We start from the raw sequence: 15,198 nt of genomic DNA on the forward strand, positions 1-15,198 counted from the left end.
ACCCTCCTTTAGCACATAGCTAGCTTAAGAAAGTAAATGTATTGTTCTCTCCGTAGTTCTCCAAAAGTAATCATGTAGATTAAACATTTGTTTTTAAAAATAAATCTGGATCAAAACACACAACCTTGAGTGCTAGACTAGCCTAGCATTAACATGTCCATTCTCTTTAATATTTTGGTGTGCTAAAAGTTGTTAATGTGCAGCGGAGAAAACTATAAGATAAGTTGTTCTTGTGATAATAAAAGTTAAATAAAACTCAAACGTCTTGAAATTTGACGATCAGAGTTTAAGCTGTTCTCTGCTTTGCACAGTGCAGAGCAGGTCACATGTCAAAGACAGACGAGAAACTGCAACAGCCAATACAGCTGTTGATGTTTTAGGTATTTTAAAAAAAGAGAAACACTTACAGCTAAGCTTGAATTATTCAGAGCCATTTAGTCATTCAATTAAAAAGCTTGTTTTGAATCAGCATTAACGCAGCTATCTTCTGACTAACAAAAAGATAATATAAGAGGAGTAAACAACCCCCCCCCACAGATAATCAGTTTTAATTTACATTTGAGCAAAAACTGACACGGCAAAAAGTGTCTGCATCCTCAATTATCAATTAGATAGATTTATTGGCAGTATACTGATATACTCCTTCTTATGCTGACAAAGTTGGACCATTAATCTTTTGCCAAATCTTTGTGATTGGAAAATTATTCCCCATCATATTTTTGATTTAATGTTAGACTACAACATGTTGATGTTACTTTTAGTCTGAGGAAACATATTGATTAAAAAAATTACCTTAAATCTAAATTTGATAAAGGTATAAATAATTTTGAGCTGAATTGTAGAAGAAGAAACTTCTGGGTTGCTAAATTAACAAAAACTATGAACTTGGCCCAAATTCGCTTACCATTGCTACACAAAGGCTGTAATTTTTTAAACATTGGCTAAGCAAAAACAATGTCATAGAGTTTTCTGGGGATGCATCTTGAGAGATACTAATTATTTTAAAAAGCCTTAACTGAGCCCCGGGTCAATGCCTAAGTGTTATAGGTATACAGCAGAAGTAGTAGCACCATTAGTGCATCATTCTGTTTCCCAGTTTTCTTCGTGTAAAAAAATGGCACTTTTGACATATTTAACAAAAACTTACCAACTATAGCAAGGTATTTCAGGCATCAGTCAGGATTCAAATAAGTTACATTCATTTCATCCGCATCTTGACAGACCAAAATCTGAGCATAGAGACGTTTTCTAAATAAGCAGATTTCCTGCATCATCATGTGACAGGCTGAAACGTTCTGTGCTCCACTAAACTTTGTGACAAGTTTCTGAGTTCGGCAGCAGAATGAACCTGCTTGTATCCGAGCAGAGCCAACGTGTCACTACAAAGATTCTGAATAGTTTTCACAATGTCAAAGCTGAGACGAAGCCTCCAACTTTCTGCCGTGGTTCTGGAGTTTCTTGTGGTGGAGTATTTGTAATTCCACTCAGAGGGAGCCGACACATTGCTGTTGGTGTTTTTCAATATCCACATCCTCACCCTGTCTTCCATCTCCAGACCCACGAACCTGTAAATTGCAGTCGCCCCGGCATTTGGGTGAAGAGCCAAGTCCTCGTACCGCACCAGCATGTATCGTCCTCGCAGCCACGCTGGTCTCTGCAGGCCACTTTCTGCAGAGGCAGACATGTCCTTACAGGTGCTGGTGATCTGCGAGAGGTCCACGTATCGAGGCTGGCGTCCAGTGGCGTTCCATATTTTCCAAGCGCGAAACTGGTCAGAGAACGCCATGATGCGGGAAGCGAGGATGGCTCTGGGGTCTCTCACCAGATGGATGATCTTCAGGTCCAGACGCGGATCTTCTGTCAGAGTCCGCAAGTCTCCCACCTCGGGAATCCTCACGGTTTTTATGGCTACATGTCCTCTTGACATACATGACATGGCGGCTAGAGTGAGGTTCAGAGCCCCGCACTTCTTAGGACACCAGATTTCATCAGGTGAATCGGACATTGCAACCGCCCCTTCCAAACAAACTGGAGGAGAACAGAGGGCATGGCTTGAGCTCCGTCGGAAAAAGGAGCTTGTGATGTGATCCTGGGCTTCAGGGCGGATGTAGTTCTCCATGAAGTGAAGGTCGCAGGTGTACAGGTTTAAGAGGAGGTCTCTGTAGGCTCCAAGCAAGGCCCGGCGGTCTAAAGTTCGACGCAACCTGCTGCTGGAGTTGGTGAAGGCCTGCTGGACGTGGTAAAGGGGCTCAAAGACATAGAAGATCCCGGGATGCTGGTTGAGTAGCTGTCCGGTGAACGAGGAGCCGCTGCGCGTTGTCGCAAAAAGCAGTATATGCTTCTGAGGCAACTCGACGGGCATCCAGCTGTCATCACACAAGGCAGCCCATCTGGAGTCTTGAGCAAGGAAAAGAAAAAGACGAGTGCTTTCAAAATGATCGTCATTCATATGATGTTTTAAGAACAGGCTTTAAATAACTTATTCCAGAAAATGCTGCAATCATTACTGAGTGAAATGCGGTTCGTTTCAGAAGATCAACTTTAACTCATAAATATGAACTGCAATATTCTATATTTATTTCTGGAAAACTACAGATTAAAGCCAATAAAGTTTAAATTATTTAGCGCAAACATCCAAGAGACTGATAGCGGTTTTCAAAGGAGGGTTATGAAATAGTAGATTTCTAAATATAGAGCCAAATAACTGATGTGCAATTACTGCTGATGAAGAGTTGATTGCAAAGAGGATTTTTTTTATTCAGGAGCCTTTCACTGGCAAGTTACATCTGTGCAGTGAGAGTGTATTAATGGTGGTAAATGGGAGGATAATTGCAAGATAAATAATGCATTTTTCATATTATTTTTCTTTTCTCCATTTACAGGGAAAACCCATTTTCAGTGCTCAAGTTTCCTTTTTATTTTGCATCTATAACAACACTGATGTTAAAACCTATTTCTAAAAGTTTTTGTTGAAATTATAATATTACCAATCAAGTATTGAATGTTTCTCTGTATCCCCAGCTGATGTATTTCAGGCTTTCGTCTTTTCAGAAAATGTACTTTTAAAGGGGCTATTGATATGAAATTCACACCAGTACTCAGTTGCAAACCATGTAATCCACATACCCAATAAAATCAAAACAAATATGCCCATAGGTTACTGTGGAATGACATATTAAATTAGTATTGAAGTAAATTAAGAAAAGAAAATGGCCAAAAGACACAGAAAACAAAGAAAGGAACATTTCAGATTGAAATTATAAAACCAGGTGAGAAATTTGAAAAACTCTAACATTGTGCTAGCGGATTGTAACTTTTTTTTTTTAATACAGCCTTAAAATGTAGAAGACAAACAAGGGAAAGAGAAAAAAATATGGATTATAGGGAAAATGGGTAAAAACTGCAAATAGAAACAGACTGTCAGCTGGTCAGGATTTAGAACCGTTACTCAAGAAATTGGAAATCCATCTAAATCTGACTTTCATGTTATTTTGTTTGTCAGGCATTCACATTTGTATAATCCCCTAATGGTTGTGCGTGACAAAGCCAAAAATGCAGAAAGGTTTTCATGCAGTGACACAATAATTTAAAGATTAGAGGGGATGGAACATGAAAGTCAATTGGTAGATTTCCAACGAGGACCCAGTGAAGACACAGAGCAGTCTTACACTCAGAGTAAAACCCTTATGGATGCTGACCGCCGGCTCATAACCACAAGGTTGACTTTAGAAGAGAAAGCTTTAAAGAACAAAAAAACAGGTTTAATCAAAATTAATGACAGTTCCATTTTGATATGCATACATGTAATTTATTTGTTACAAAAAAGGCTTTTAGGTATTTAACTGATCTTGATGTTTTTTTCTGTCCTACTTATTTACTCATGTTTATGGTGTACTTGGTTAGACTTCTTTGTAAATGTGGACTGCTTGGATTGTTTCTGACATATGGTGTGAAGTAAAAGTCAGTAGCCCCGCTTAGATACATTGACTGAGCAAAATATTGTTCTATTTAATACTTATTCTCTGTTATATCTGCACACTTTTTAGACTTTAGCAAGGTTTTAATATGCCACCCGATGGTACCTCTGTGGTATCTGCTCCTGCAGCGGTAGGCTCTCTGACAGGGTCCAGACATCGAGTCCCTCAGGGTCCGGATAGCCGTGTACTGGACCCCAAGAGATGCGCACACCAGCAGCAACACCGTCTTCCAGGAGCACTCCATCCTGCCCCCACCTCCGGCTCTACATCCTTCACGCTGGTGCCGCAGGGAAGACACGGGAAAAGACACAAATTGAGATTTTATTTTGATGGCTTTTTTTTTTCTCCAATCTCTTGCATGTGCAGCTCCCGTAGAGTGACACCTCCAGGGCTCTTACTGATGGTCTTCAGAGCAGCTCTTATTGGAGTTGTTGGGATTATCGCCCAAAGGCACTTCCTTGTCAGACATTTTCATAAATATTTAACATTATCTTTTCTACTATGTATGCCACATTATTCCAGTCAGTCCAGAATGCACACTTTAATGGCATGTTCTTCTCTGAAAAGATGAAATAGCTTGTTACTGCATTAAATATTAAACAACCTATTTGCATGTGGTGGCAGCTGACAGTTCTAATGGCAGAAATATTTGAGCCTCCTGGACCTAAAACTAAACTGTGTGCTATTTATTAGGAGGAAAACAGACTGTAACAGACTACCAGGAAAGAGAATGGGTTAGCAAAATGTTCCATTTATGGCACACAGTGGTTTGCAAAAGTATGTAAAGATTTAGGTCCCTTTTTAAAACCAAATCTTTAAGTAACTAAACCCCAAGTTCCTAAATGTCCTTATTGTTGACATAATTTCGGAAGTATGGAACTTACCGTTAAATAAAATATTTTCACAGCTTTTTTGTACATTTTTCTGGCTTTTCTCTATGTTATACCATAAAATGTATATAAAGTTGGGGTTCTTTGATTCAAAAATCAAAACAAACTTCCTATCACAAATAAAATTGCTGTTGCTTCCTTTTCCAATTTTTTAAGGGTAGCTTTTGCAGCTCAACAAACATTTTATTTAGTTATATTTTCCTTCCATATTGGCAGTATATATTGCTTTGTCTTGGTCTGTCACATAAAATCCTAATAAAAGGCTTTGTGAGTGTAGAGTGACACAAGAGGCAAAAGCTCAAATGCATCAGGAGGACTTTAAATATCTTAAATGTAATGTACAAACAGCTTAAAATCCGTGTCATGAAATCTTGACCCAGACTTTCATCTGGAGAACATAGCAGTGATGGTTCCATCTACAACAGGCTCACGATTCAGGACACTTTGCATACTGTTGCATAATTGCTATTCATCTTTACTTCCCCCTCTTCTGGGTAATTAAGCCTCTGAGCCCAGGAGAGAGCAGCATACTCTGATAAATATAGCTGTCTTCTTGAGTGGAGAAGTTTCCTTTGTGTGCTTCTGAGATTTTTGCCACTGGCCATCAAAGAGCAAAGGAAGATGTGATTTTTCTAGATGGAGTTTGTAGGGAAAAAAGCTGCCATCCATCCATCCATCCATTGCTGCATGCAGCAAACTGATGGTAGATAATTACGTGATCACCGGGTGCAAACTGTCCCTTCATCCCTCAAAAGTGGCTTTACAGGGGCAATCATTAACAAAACCACAGGTAAGTAGCCTCTATATCACATTACTGACAAAAATAAATGTTCCCCTCCTACTTTTTTAGCCTCCTCACCCTCGTTCCGTCTCTCTTCAATCTGCTTCTTCTTCATTAATGATGTTTATGTGTCCCTGGCAGACTCGTATCCTCGGGAATGTATCACACTGAGCTTTTGATGTTCCATTAATCACAAACAGCACCGACTGAAAGACGTTTACTCGGTGGGTGAGGGGAAGCCGAATCAAGCTGACATCATGAGACATTCTGTTTGAATACAGTTAAAAAAAAACAGGGAATGAACTCATCAAGGCGAGAAACTTTCTCAGACTGGATGCTGCAGACAGACAGGAAGGCAGGAACGCAAAGTAGTGGTGTGTAGTTTGTCACTTTAAGAAGCAGGACCGACTGAGGGAGAGTTGGCAGAGGCATATAACGACTGCATGAATGGGTACAAATAATAAGAACCTTTGACCAGGCTTCTTACACTTAAAAAAAAAATGAATTCAACAGCTCTGCCATCCACATCCAGTTTGTACTGCACAGCTGGCTGACCGAGGCGCATCATAAAATTCCTCGGCGGCAGGTTTTGTTTTCCTTTCCAGTCGTGTTTAGGGCTCAGAGCTTTGTTTCTCTTCACCCTGCTGCCCTCCGGAGAATCAAAACAGACGCTTCAATAGATTTCAGCAATTTGATTTGCAAGTCCCCCGGCCTGCCTGTCTTATGACTCCCCCAGCAAACGGACGTTTGCGTTAGAAATAAGCTGGAAGGGGGGGACTGCAGGCTCGGCTTTTTGTATCCCTCATAAAATAACAGCTCTTACAAGGGATAAGAGCCACAGGGACGGGATCAACTAAAGATTATGCTGTGTGGTGCACGTTCCTTAGGCAAGTTTGAGTTGTAAATTCAGTGAGCGCATTTGCTGCAGCTGCTGAGATAACACAGCCGGCAGCCAGAGCGCTGTGGCGCATGGTGTGAGAAAGGTAATTGCCTCTGTGGAAAAACAAAAGCAACAAATGAGGTTAGAAGTTAGTGATGAAGGTGGGACTGAGGGATTCGGGATCCGACTTATTGAGGGATGGGGAGAGAGCCATAGATTTTTCTATTAGGGGCCCCTCGGAGAGTTCACACATCCTCAGAGCGGGGCTGTTTATTGGTGAAGGCTGATGATCAATCCTAGAAAACACTGAGGGGCCGAGCAACAGCAGCAGCAACGCCGGGAGCCCACGGCTGGTCTTTCTCGCTCTGTCCTCCATTTATCAATCTTATTTTCCTCCAATTTTTCTCTCTGTTTTAACCAATTTCTTACATATAGAACTGCAGCCAGCAAGATGCATGTGACCCTTTGGCTACATGAGGAACTCCTGTGTGGAGAAAAGATTAATCTTGTTCAACGTAATTCCTAAACCACACAAATACACGCACGCACACACACACCCACACCCACACATAAGGAGAGAGCAAAGGCAAGTGGGGTGGAAGATGGGAAAATGAAGAAAAAGGTCAACTCTCATTGTGTCTTGTCCATGACAGCGTTGCTTTTATAGGCTGCTGGATCAGTACTGGAGGCTGTTCTCATAAATTCAGTGCAAATAGCCGACTCACCCTGTTTGAGTAAAATAAAAAGATACACCAATGAAGCATAACATTACGACCATTGACAGTTGAAGTGAATTACATGTGTTTGAGCTAAAGCAGGAAGAAATGGGTGAGTGTTAGGGTTGGAACAAGTTTGGCAGGAGACAAACTGTGACGACCGCAATGGGTCACAGTATATCCAACACTCCATGAGTGCAGTGGTCATGGGGTTTTACTTGAATAAACCCTAAGAGAGCCCCTTCTTTAGTGCCCCGACAATAAAAAGGTTGACAAGATCTCTAAATGTCGTCCATATTCCTTAAAAAAAGAAAGCAGTGAGACTGAACTTTATAAAAGCAACCAGCGAGAAGGTGTAACTCAACTGGCAATCTTAGCTAGATGTAGCATAACATTTGTTTGGGTGGTGAGAACTGAAATGTCAAATTAAGAAACGTCAGGTGTTCAGGCCAACCCACACTGCTCCACCAGGGTTAGTGAGCCATATCACGCAAAGCAAAGATCACATGTGCAGGGGTCAGTATCCATCAGCGGTGACCAAGGAAGGGACACTGCTTCCTTCCAGGCTAATTTATGCATGTGGGTGCTACAGACCAGTCAACATGCCTACGTTGAACACTCCACCACATAAAGAACTAACCACCTTGCAGTAAAGGTTGCTGACAAGGTCTGGGGAATCATTTTTCTTTTACATCAAGTAGATTTCCAGTTGTTTAACTGGGGGAAAACATAAAGGAGAGGAAGCAAGTGGACGAAGTTCTGCTGTAAACCCTTCAGGTCCTTCCATCCATGAGAACCTCACGTTTTAAACGCACCACAAACACAGAGCAAACAATTGTCACTTTTTTTTCCAGTAAAGTGGCATTGGTGGCTGAGGCAGCGTTCAGACTTTTTGCCACGAAGCAAAAAGTCTTCAGGAATCGTTGGAGGAACACAACGAAACAATTCATGTTTCCTGGATGCGCTTGAAAAAAAAAAAAAAAAGTAACATCTTGACTCCAGACACCACAAACATCTTCAGAGGTCTGGGTTCGTCCATCCCTTAGGCAGGTGTTCATAATCGTAAAGAATTAAAGTTATGAAGTCACTTTGCATGCAATAACGCTGGCAAATTAATATGACAAATCGAATCTAATAGCTGTCCAATGGTAATATAAATATAACAATAAACCAAAAGTTAATAATTAACATCCACAAAAGGAAAACATTTTGCGTATTTACTGATGTTCTGCTCCAGACAGCGTGTTCTACCAACACGCTGTCTGACTTTAGTCCCTGTTTTCTGTGCGTAAACGAGCAAGATCTGACAAAAAACAAAGAAAAAAGAAGATGAAAAAAATCACCGTACCATCAGCGCTTTCAGTCAGATGCTGTATTCCTCCGGCCAGTCCAGTCCCGGGCTGTGCATTTGCAAAGCTGTGTGAATGAGAGAGGGTGTGTGTGTGGGAGTGTGTCAGTAGCCACCGGTGTCCGGAGCCCAAGTGCGTTCAAAGCCGGAGACGCGCCACGGATGGAAAGTGTCTGGGAAAATAAGCATGTGTAGCCCACCCCTCCAGAGACCGGAGAGACTTTAGCAGCTGAGACATCAGATTGGATGCGAGATTACCCCCCTTCTCCGTGCATTACGCCTTCTTGGCTGAGCTTCGCTTCATTGCGCCCCGGAGATGCATGCGAACCAGAGAGGAAGTAACCTACATAGTGAGGGACGACTAACTCTGACTGCTGTGATGTGTGAGAGAGGGAGAGAGCGCTTCCACACATCGCAACCTGTAATTTAACTGGTTTGCAGGAATGGGAGGACGTGATATTTTTCATATCGCCTGGAGGGAGCCTTCATCAGCTCCAGCCAAGCATCGACAATCAGTTCAGCATCCTACCAGCATCCTTCTCTCCGCAGGGATTCAGCTCGCCCCGCACACATATATAAACACTTCATCCCGTGGGGCTACGGTGACACAATGACCTCTATTTTTCTCATTTCAGTGAAGATGACTGCTATCATCAGATAAGGCCCCCTCCTCACTCTGCTGCCCACTCTCCTCTCCACTCTGGTGGAGGGATGGGCAGCATATCATTGCCCCTCTGAGGGTTACTGTGGGGTCAGATTTAGCCAGTGACAGCTCCATTACTCCTGGAAATGTGGGTGGATTCTGTTTGCAGTCTTTCAGATTTATCTCCCACCGAGACAGAGTCACATTGAAAAGGCGTGTCTTTACGGAAATTTGTGAACTAACGTATCTGTTGGGCCTCACGGTTGCATGGACAAACCAAAACATCAGGAAGGGTCTGCAGACAGTTGGAGGATTAGGGCCACTAACACAGCTACTTAATAAATTAGAATATCATTTAAAACTTCTTTCGTTGTAGTAATTCAATTCAAAAGCTAAAACTAATAAAGATTTATTGTTATGTGGCTATGTTATGCCCTACACAACCATAGGGAAGACTGCTAATTTTACAGAGATGGAAAACCTTCACATTAGATAAGCCACAGAAAGCCACAGCTAAAAAATGTGGTTGTTCAGCTCAGTGTGCTGCATCCAATTTAATGAAAAACTAAATGGAAGGAAAACGTGCTGTACTGTAGAAAAAGAAGCACCTGTACCGTGTGGCCAACGTCCTGCCACCCGATGGTGGGGTGGAATCACTGCAAGTCATAAGGAGACATATGGGGCAACTTCAGCCACTTTTCCATTGTCAAGTCTCACTCCAGTCGGTTGATGTCTGATTCAGTTCTTGTAAAGTCGGCTGTGTCTCCATTGGCAGTGTGTTCAACACTAGATGACATCATTTTGTTTATGACCCATTGGGCGGCCAGTTTCTCCGAAATCTCTTCTGTTGTTTCCTGAATAATAATAATTACCAATTTGCTCCATGATTCCAAAAACTGGTTCTAATTAGGAAAGAAATTAAAGTTACATCAATGAAAAAAGGGCTTTATATCCCCCTGATGGAACCCAAGGACATTTGAAAAGATGTAAAGACAAAATGGTTCATGAAGTAGTTTTCATTTCCTGCTATAAATATTTTTAGGTTTCCCTACTTCAGTTCAGTTGAATTGAATTCAACAGAAACCTATTTCACAAATTTTCACTTTTGTGAATTTACTGTTTGTTGATTACTGAACTATAAAACAAGCTGTAGTGAACACCAAAAATCATGAAACAATATTACCAAAGTCACATTACCGGTGCTGTGGTAGCTGGTGGACAATGAGCTTAGTTGTAATTTGGCCCCCAAATCAAATTCTGACCAGAACCTTGTGCAGACCTTAGACCAACTGTGCTTGCTTGTTTTTTGTTTTTTTTTGTTTCTGCTTTTAAACACTTTGTTCTGAAATGAAATAGTTGGCAGGCCTGAATATTCTTCCTTTTTCAGACCATACAAGTTAAATATAACAGAAGGGTAAAAAATTACCTCTGAAATTGGAAGAAGAGAGGATGGAAAGTCTTCCCACGCAGGTAAAGAGCAGCAAGCTTTTTCTGGTGCCCGAGGGTGGAGGCACATTACCAGTCACAAAGGACGACAAGCTGCCAAGAACACCCAGTGAGTGATACAAAAGCGGAGCGTCCTCCTCCCCTATTTTTGCTGATTCCACCCCTCTGTCAGCGTACTGTATAGATTCTCTGGTTCTGAGCGGCCAAACGCCCCCACTGCTTCTTGGTGAGATTTGAGGAATAAGATGAAAATTCCTGCAAGCGAACGTTGAATCCTCTGTGGGCCTCCCCATTTAGATATGCCTGCATTTGTTCCGAACGCAGAGATATAAAGAGCACATGCTCAGATATGCATACGCTGGCTTGAAGGAGTACAGACTATCTTTCATATTGCTTAACAAATGTTTCATCAATCTACGTTTTCTTAGATTCACCCCTGGATCTATTTTAAACATGACAGAAGTATCTCATCTTCTAATGGATGGGAATGCTCCAGTGCATTCTCCGCTCCCGTTAAAAGATGCAATCCGTTTAGTCAGGCTGTCACGAGGGGATCCGGCTCTTGCAAAGTTTGCCAGTGGAAGAAAGCTGCTGATCCTCTGCACTTCATCTAATTTCACAGCACCGAAACCACGGCCCCTTTATTCAGGCCTTCCTTGCTGTTTGCAGAGAGCAGGTGAAAGAAATCTCATTTTAGATACTCATGTGCCAACAGAGACGACTAAATTTAATTCAGCAGTCCACCAGCGCGGCACAATGGCAGACTGTCTCTGCCTTCAGCTAGTATTTGATCAAAAACAGTAGGAAGCACTGTAAATGCACAGCATTGTTTTAATCAAAGCTAACGATGAGGACATTGATCCAGAGAGCAAGAAAGCTGCCGACAATGCGTAGATTATTAACTAAAGTAAAAATAAGCATAGTGTATCTCAGATATAGCTAACTCCAGCCCGAAACGCTTCTGTTTACTCAAAGATATTGCTTTATTTGGTGAAGTCTTTCATAATAGCGGAGAAGCTGCTGCCTAGAGAACTCTGGACTGTATGATTCACATCATTTTCTTACTAAACAAACCCTTCATGGTTCCCTCGGGCATCATGGATGCAGACAATGTCATTCCAGTGAGTATAAAAATGTTTAATCATTGGGCAAGGTTGTTTATCAAAGGATGTTGTTTTCAAATTGAACTGAATCAGACATTAAAAGGAAAGGTACGTCTCCATGTGAGACATAAAAATAACGTTAAGGGTAAAGGATCCAAGAGGAAGGAAAGGATACAGTGCTGCCCCCTTACAGTTTCCTGCTGGGTTTGCTTTTTCATCACAGTTAAATGTTTCAGACTAATATCAGACAAAGATAACCTAAGTATATTGAAATTTACATTTGCAAATGATGGTTTTAATTGCACCAGCCTGGCACTATGTGGAAGCCCAAGTTAGAGCATCCTGCTAATTGAATTCTGATACGTTCATGATTCCAGCAGCTTGACAGCTCCTCCAGGTCCTGAAGCAGCAAAGCTCCTCAACACTATCACACTATCGCCATCCTATTATCACTAACATGTTTGAATAGTAAATGACTTAAACTTGTATAGCGTTTTAGCAAAGCTTTTTCAGACACACACACATCCCTTCACACAAAGTTTGCTGATGTTGGCAAGCTACTGGATCGGCCTCCATGCACCGTTGCCCTCTGACCACCACCAGCAGGCAAGGCAGGTCAAAGTTAAATGGCAGGTTTAGTTGGGGTTATCTGTCATTTTCTTTCAGCCAGTAATTTTCTGTTTTCTGACCACCGAAGGAGGTCAGCATTGCACTTTTGTTTTTTTCTTGAGTAATGTACTTATTGTTTTCCGTTAAAATGGGGGGATTTTTGATTTATTTTGGACTTGGAAATTCTGAAGTTTATTTCTTCCCTTTTGATAAGGCAGAGGTCAAATCTTGAATTTATTAAATTAAAACATTTTTACACTGAACCAGGTTTTGTCCAGTATACTAAACTGAAAAAATACATCTGTAGACCTATACTGTCACAACCCAGATTGTGAAGTCGGAAACCGATTTCAAATAATTAATAATAATAATAATAATATTCAAATAATATGTATTTATTGAGTTAACTTTTTTGAGCAAAAAAACATGGTAATTGAAACCCAAAACAAAATTAAGGTGACACAAAACAAATGAGATAATTTCCTACGATGGAGAAGTTTCAGCCAGATATAGCCAAAAAAAAAAAAAAAAAGCTAAAAATACCCAGACCGCCTGCCATGGGGAGAGCAAGAGCAGCCAGGTTTAAAAAGCTGAGAATATTAGGTCACCAGGTCATAGCCTCTTCACCTCAGGAACAAAGGTCAACCACTACCCAGGGAAAGAAAAGAGTTTTACAATATGTCTTGTGCTACTTCCTGTGCCTGTTCAATTCTAAGAGTTGAAACAAGATGCAAACCTCTCATTTCTACCCAGTGTCTTTATTATTGTTAAATCATGAACACTGACTTTAACTTGGATAAAAGAGGTCTGTAGCTCTTCGGATGTTCTTCTGAAATGATGTTTTTAGTGACTTCCTGGGTGACAGGAATCATTTTCCCTTTCATGCTTTATTACTTTTAGTTCTATATTTACTTTGTTAACTGTTTATTTTAAGAAGTTTTCCAGCCTTTACTCATAAGTCTGCTTTAAGAAACGCGGCCATGTGACTCTGATAAATAATATATAAGCTGGCTCTTACTTCATACTTCAGAGGAGCTGACTGACCCAAGCAGGGAACAGAATGGAAATTTGGTGTAATATAAATTCTTTAGAAAGTAACATACAATCAAACTCAATTATAAATGAGATTTGTGCATTTTTTTTGGCTATCGCCACATTTTTCTAAAATATGTTTCAGTACCAAGAGAAATAATATTATATGCTAAAGCAAAAAATACGGTTAACGGCTTTATTTACCTGTATGAAGTGGAAGGAGGGGATAAAGTGGCAATGTGTGGGTAAAATAGAAATATGAATGACAGAGCTGATCCGAACAAGGTTATGTAGGACAGCGGCTACGTTCAGTAGAGGTTGTTTTAAAGAAAGACTGTACCTGTGTGGATATATTGAGTTAGTGCTTCAGTTCTCCGTTCCACTCATGGGTTTGAACCCTGCTAAGAAAACATTTTTACTATAATTGTTACAAGACATTAAAACAGGAATCCAGAGAGGACAAAAAAACTGTTTTTACTGTGTCCTTGTTAAACATGCTTATTAGCAATATTTGCATTCTCCAGCAGGGTTTCATGTCTCTGCTGTTTTAATTATGTGCATCAGGAGCCTAAATGTTTGGAAGACATGAAGCAGGATAACAAAATTAAGAGGACTAAATGAAACAAGAATATTTGCTCTTCTTACCATAACTGAGTGTTTGTTTGTTTTTTTTATCCAAAAAATATTGACCACATTTCAGTTACCTGTACAGACTATTTGGCAAAGTCATGTGGCAGCAGAAAGGATTGACCTTTTATAACAAAATGTCTCACAAACTGCATGACACATTTTATAAAACTACATTTGTGTCTCACAATGAGAGAGAAAACTAGTAACTATTTAATATGACTGCCTTTTGCTCCAGATCAGTTTCTAGAAAACATAATGAGTTCCTGCAAAACCAAATCATTGTCTTAAAATGTTTTTCAAGTTTTTTTCTAACAGCAGTTAAATAAAAGACAACGTTGCAACTGAAAGTGACACTAGCCTCAAAATTTCGAGACAATACACAGGTAAAGTATTTTTCTCCTTTGTTTTCTGAGGGCATGAAGAGGGTTTTTCTTTTTTTAGTTACACTTAAATATTTCAGATTGTCAAACAACCTGGATAAATAGAATCAATCAATCAATCAATCAAATTTTATTTGTATAGCACATTTCAGCAGCAAGGCATTTCAAAGTGCTTTACATCATTACAAACACAGAAACACAATGCAACATAGAATCAATCATTAAGTCAAGTTCCATCAATAAATTTGTAATTGATTACGTTTCAAATACAATCCTAAACAGGTGGGTTTTTAGTCTAGATTTACAAGAAGTCAGTGTTTCAGCTGTTTTACACTTTTCTGGAAGTTTGTTCCAAATTTGTGGTGCATAGATGCTGAAAGCTGCTTCTCCTCGTTTGGTTCTGGTTCTGGGGATGCAGAGCAGACCAGAACCGGAAGACCTGAGAGGTCTGGAGGGTTGATACAATAACAGCAGATCTTTAATGTATTGTGGTGCTGAGCCGTTCAGTGATTTGTAAACTAACAACAGTATTTTAAAGTCTATTCTTTGAGCTACAGGGAGCCAGTGTAGGGACTTTAAAACTGGTGTTATGTGCTCTATCTTCCTGGTTTTAGTGAGAACGCGAGCAGCAGCATTCTGGATCAGCTGCAGCTGTTTGATTGATTTGTTGGACAGACCTGTGAAGACGGTGTTGCAATAATCAATACGACTGAAGATGAACGCATGAATTAGTTTCTCTAGATCTTGCTGAGACATTAGTCCT

At 40.5% G+C, this 15,198-nt stretch overlaps 1 protein-coding gene across 1 annotated transcript; it reads right to left on the bottom strand.

The window, feature by feature from the left end:
• Positions 1–1,097: 1,097 nt before the first annotated feature.
• On the bottom strand, positions 1,098–9,521 carry LOC116734440 (carbohydrate sulfotransferase 1). Its single transcript, XM_032585841.1, has 3 exons — positions 8,593–9,521; positions 4,083–4,254; positions 1,098–2,397 (listed from the first exon to the last, which is right to left on the bottom strand). Exons 1-3 carry the CDS (start codon positions 8,593–8,595, stop codon positions 1,274–1,276), a joined length of 1,299 nt encoding a protein of 432 aa, XP_032441732.1. The 5' UTR covers positions 8,596–9,521; the 3' UTR covers positions 1,098–1,273.
• Between the last annotated feature and the right edge of the window lie 5,677 nt (positions 9,522–15,198).

Source organism: Xiphophorus hellerii, chromosome 2, assembly GCF_003331165.1.
Source record: "Xiphophorus hellerii strain 12219 chromosome 2, Xiphophorus_hellerii-4.1, whole genome shotgun sequence".
Classification (NCBI taxonomy): Eukaryota; Metazoa; Chordata; class Actinopteri; order Cyprinodontiformes; family Poeciliidae; genus Xiphophorus; species Xiphophorus hellerii.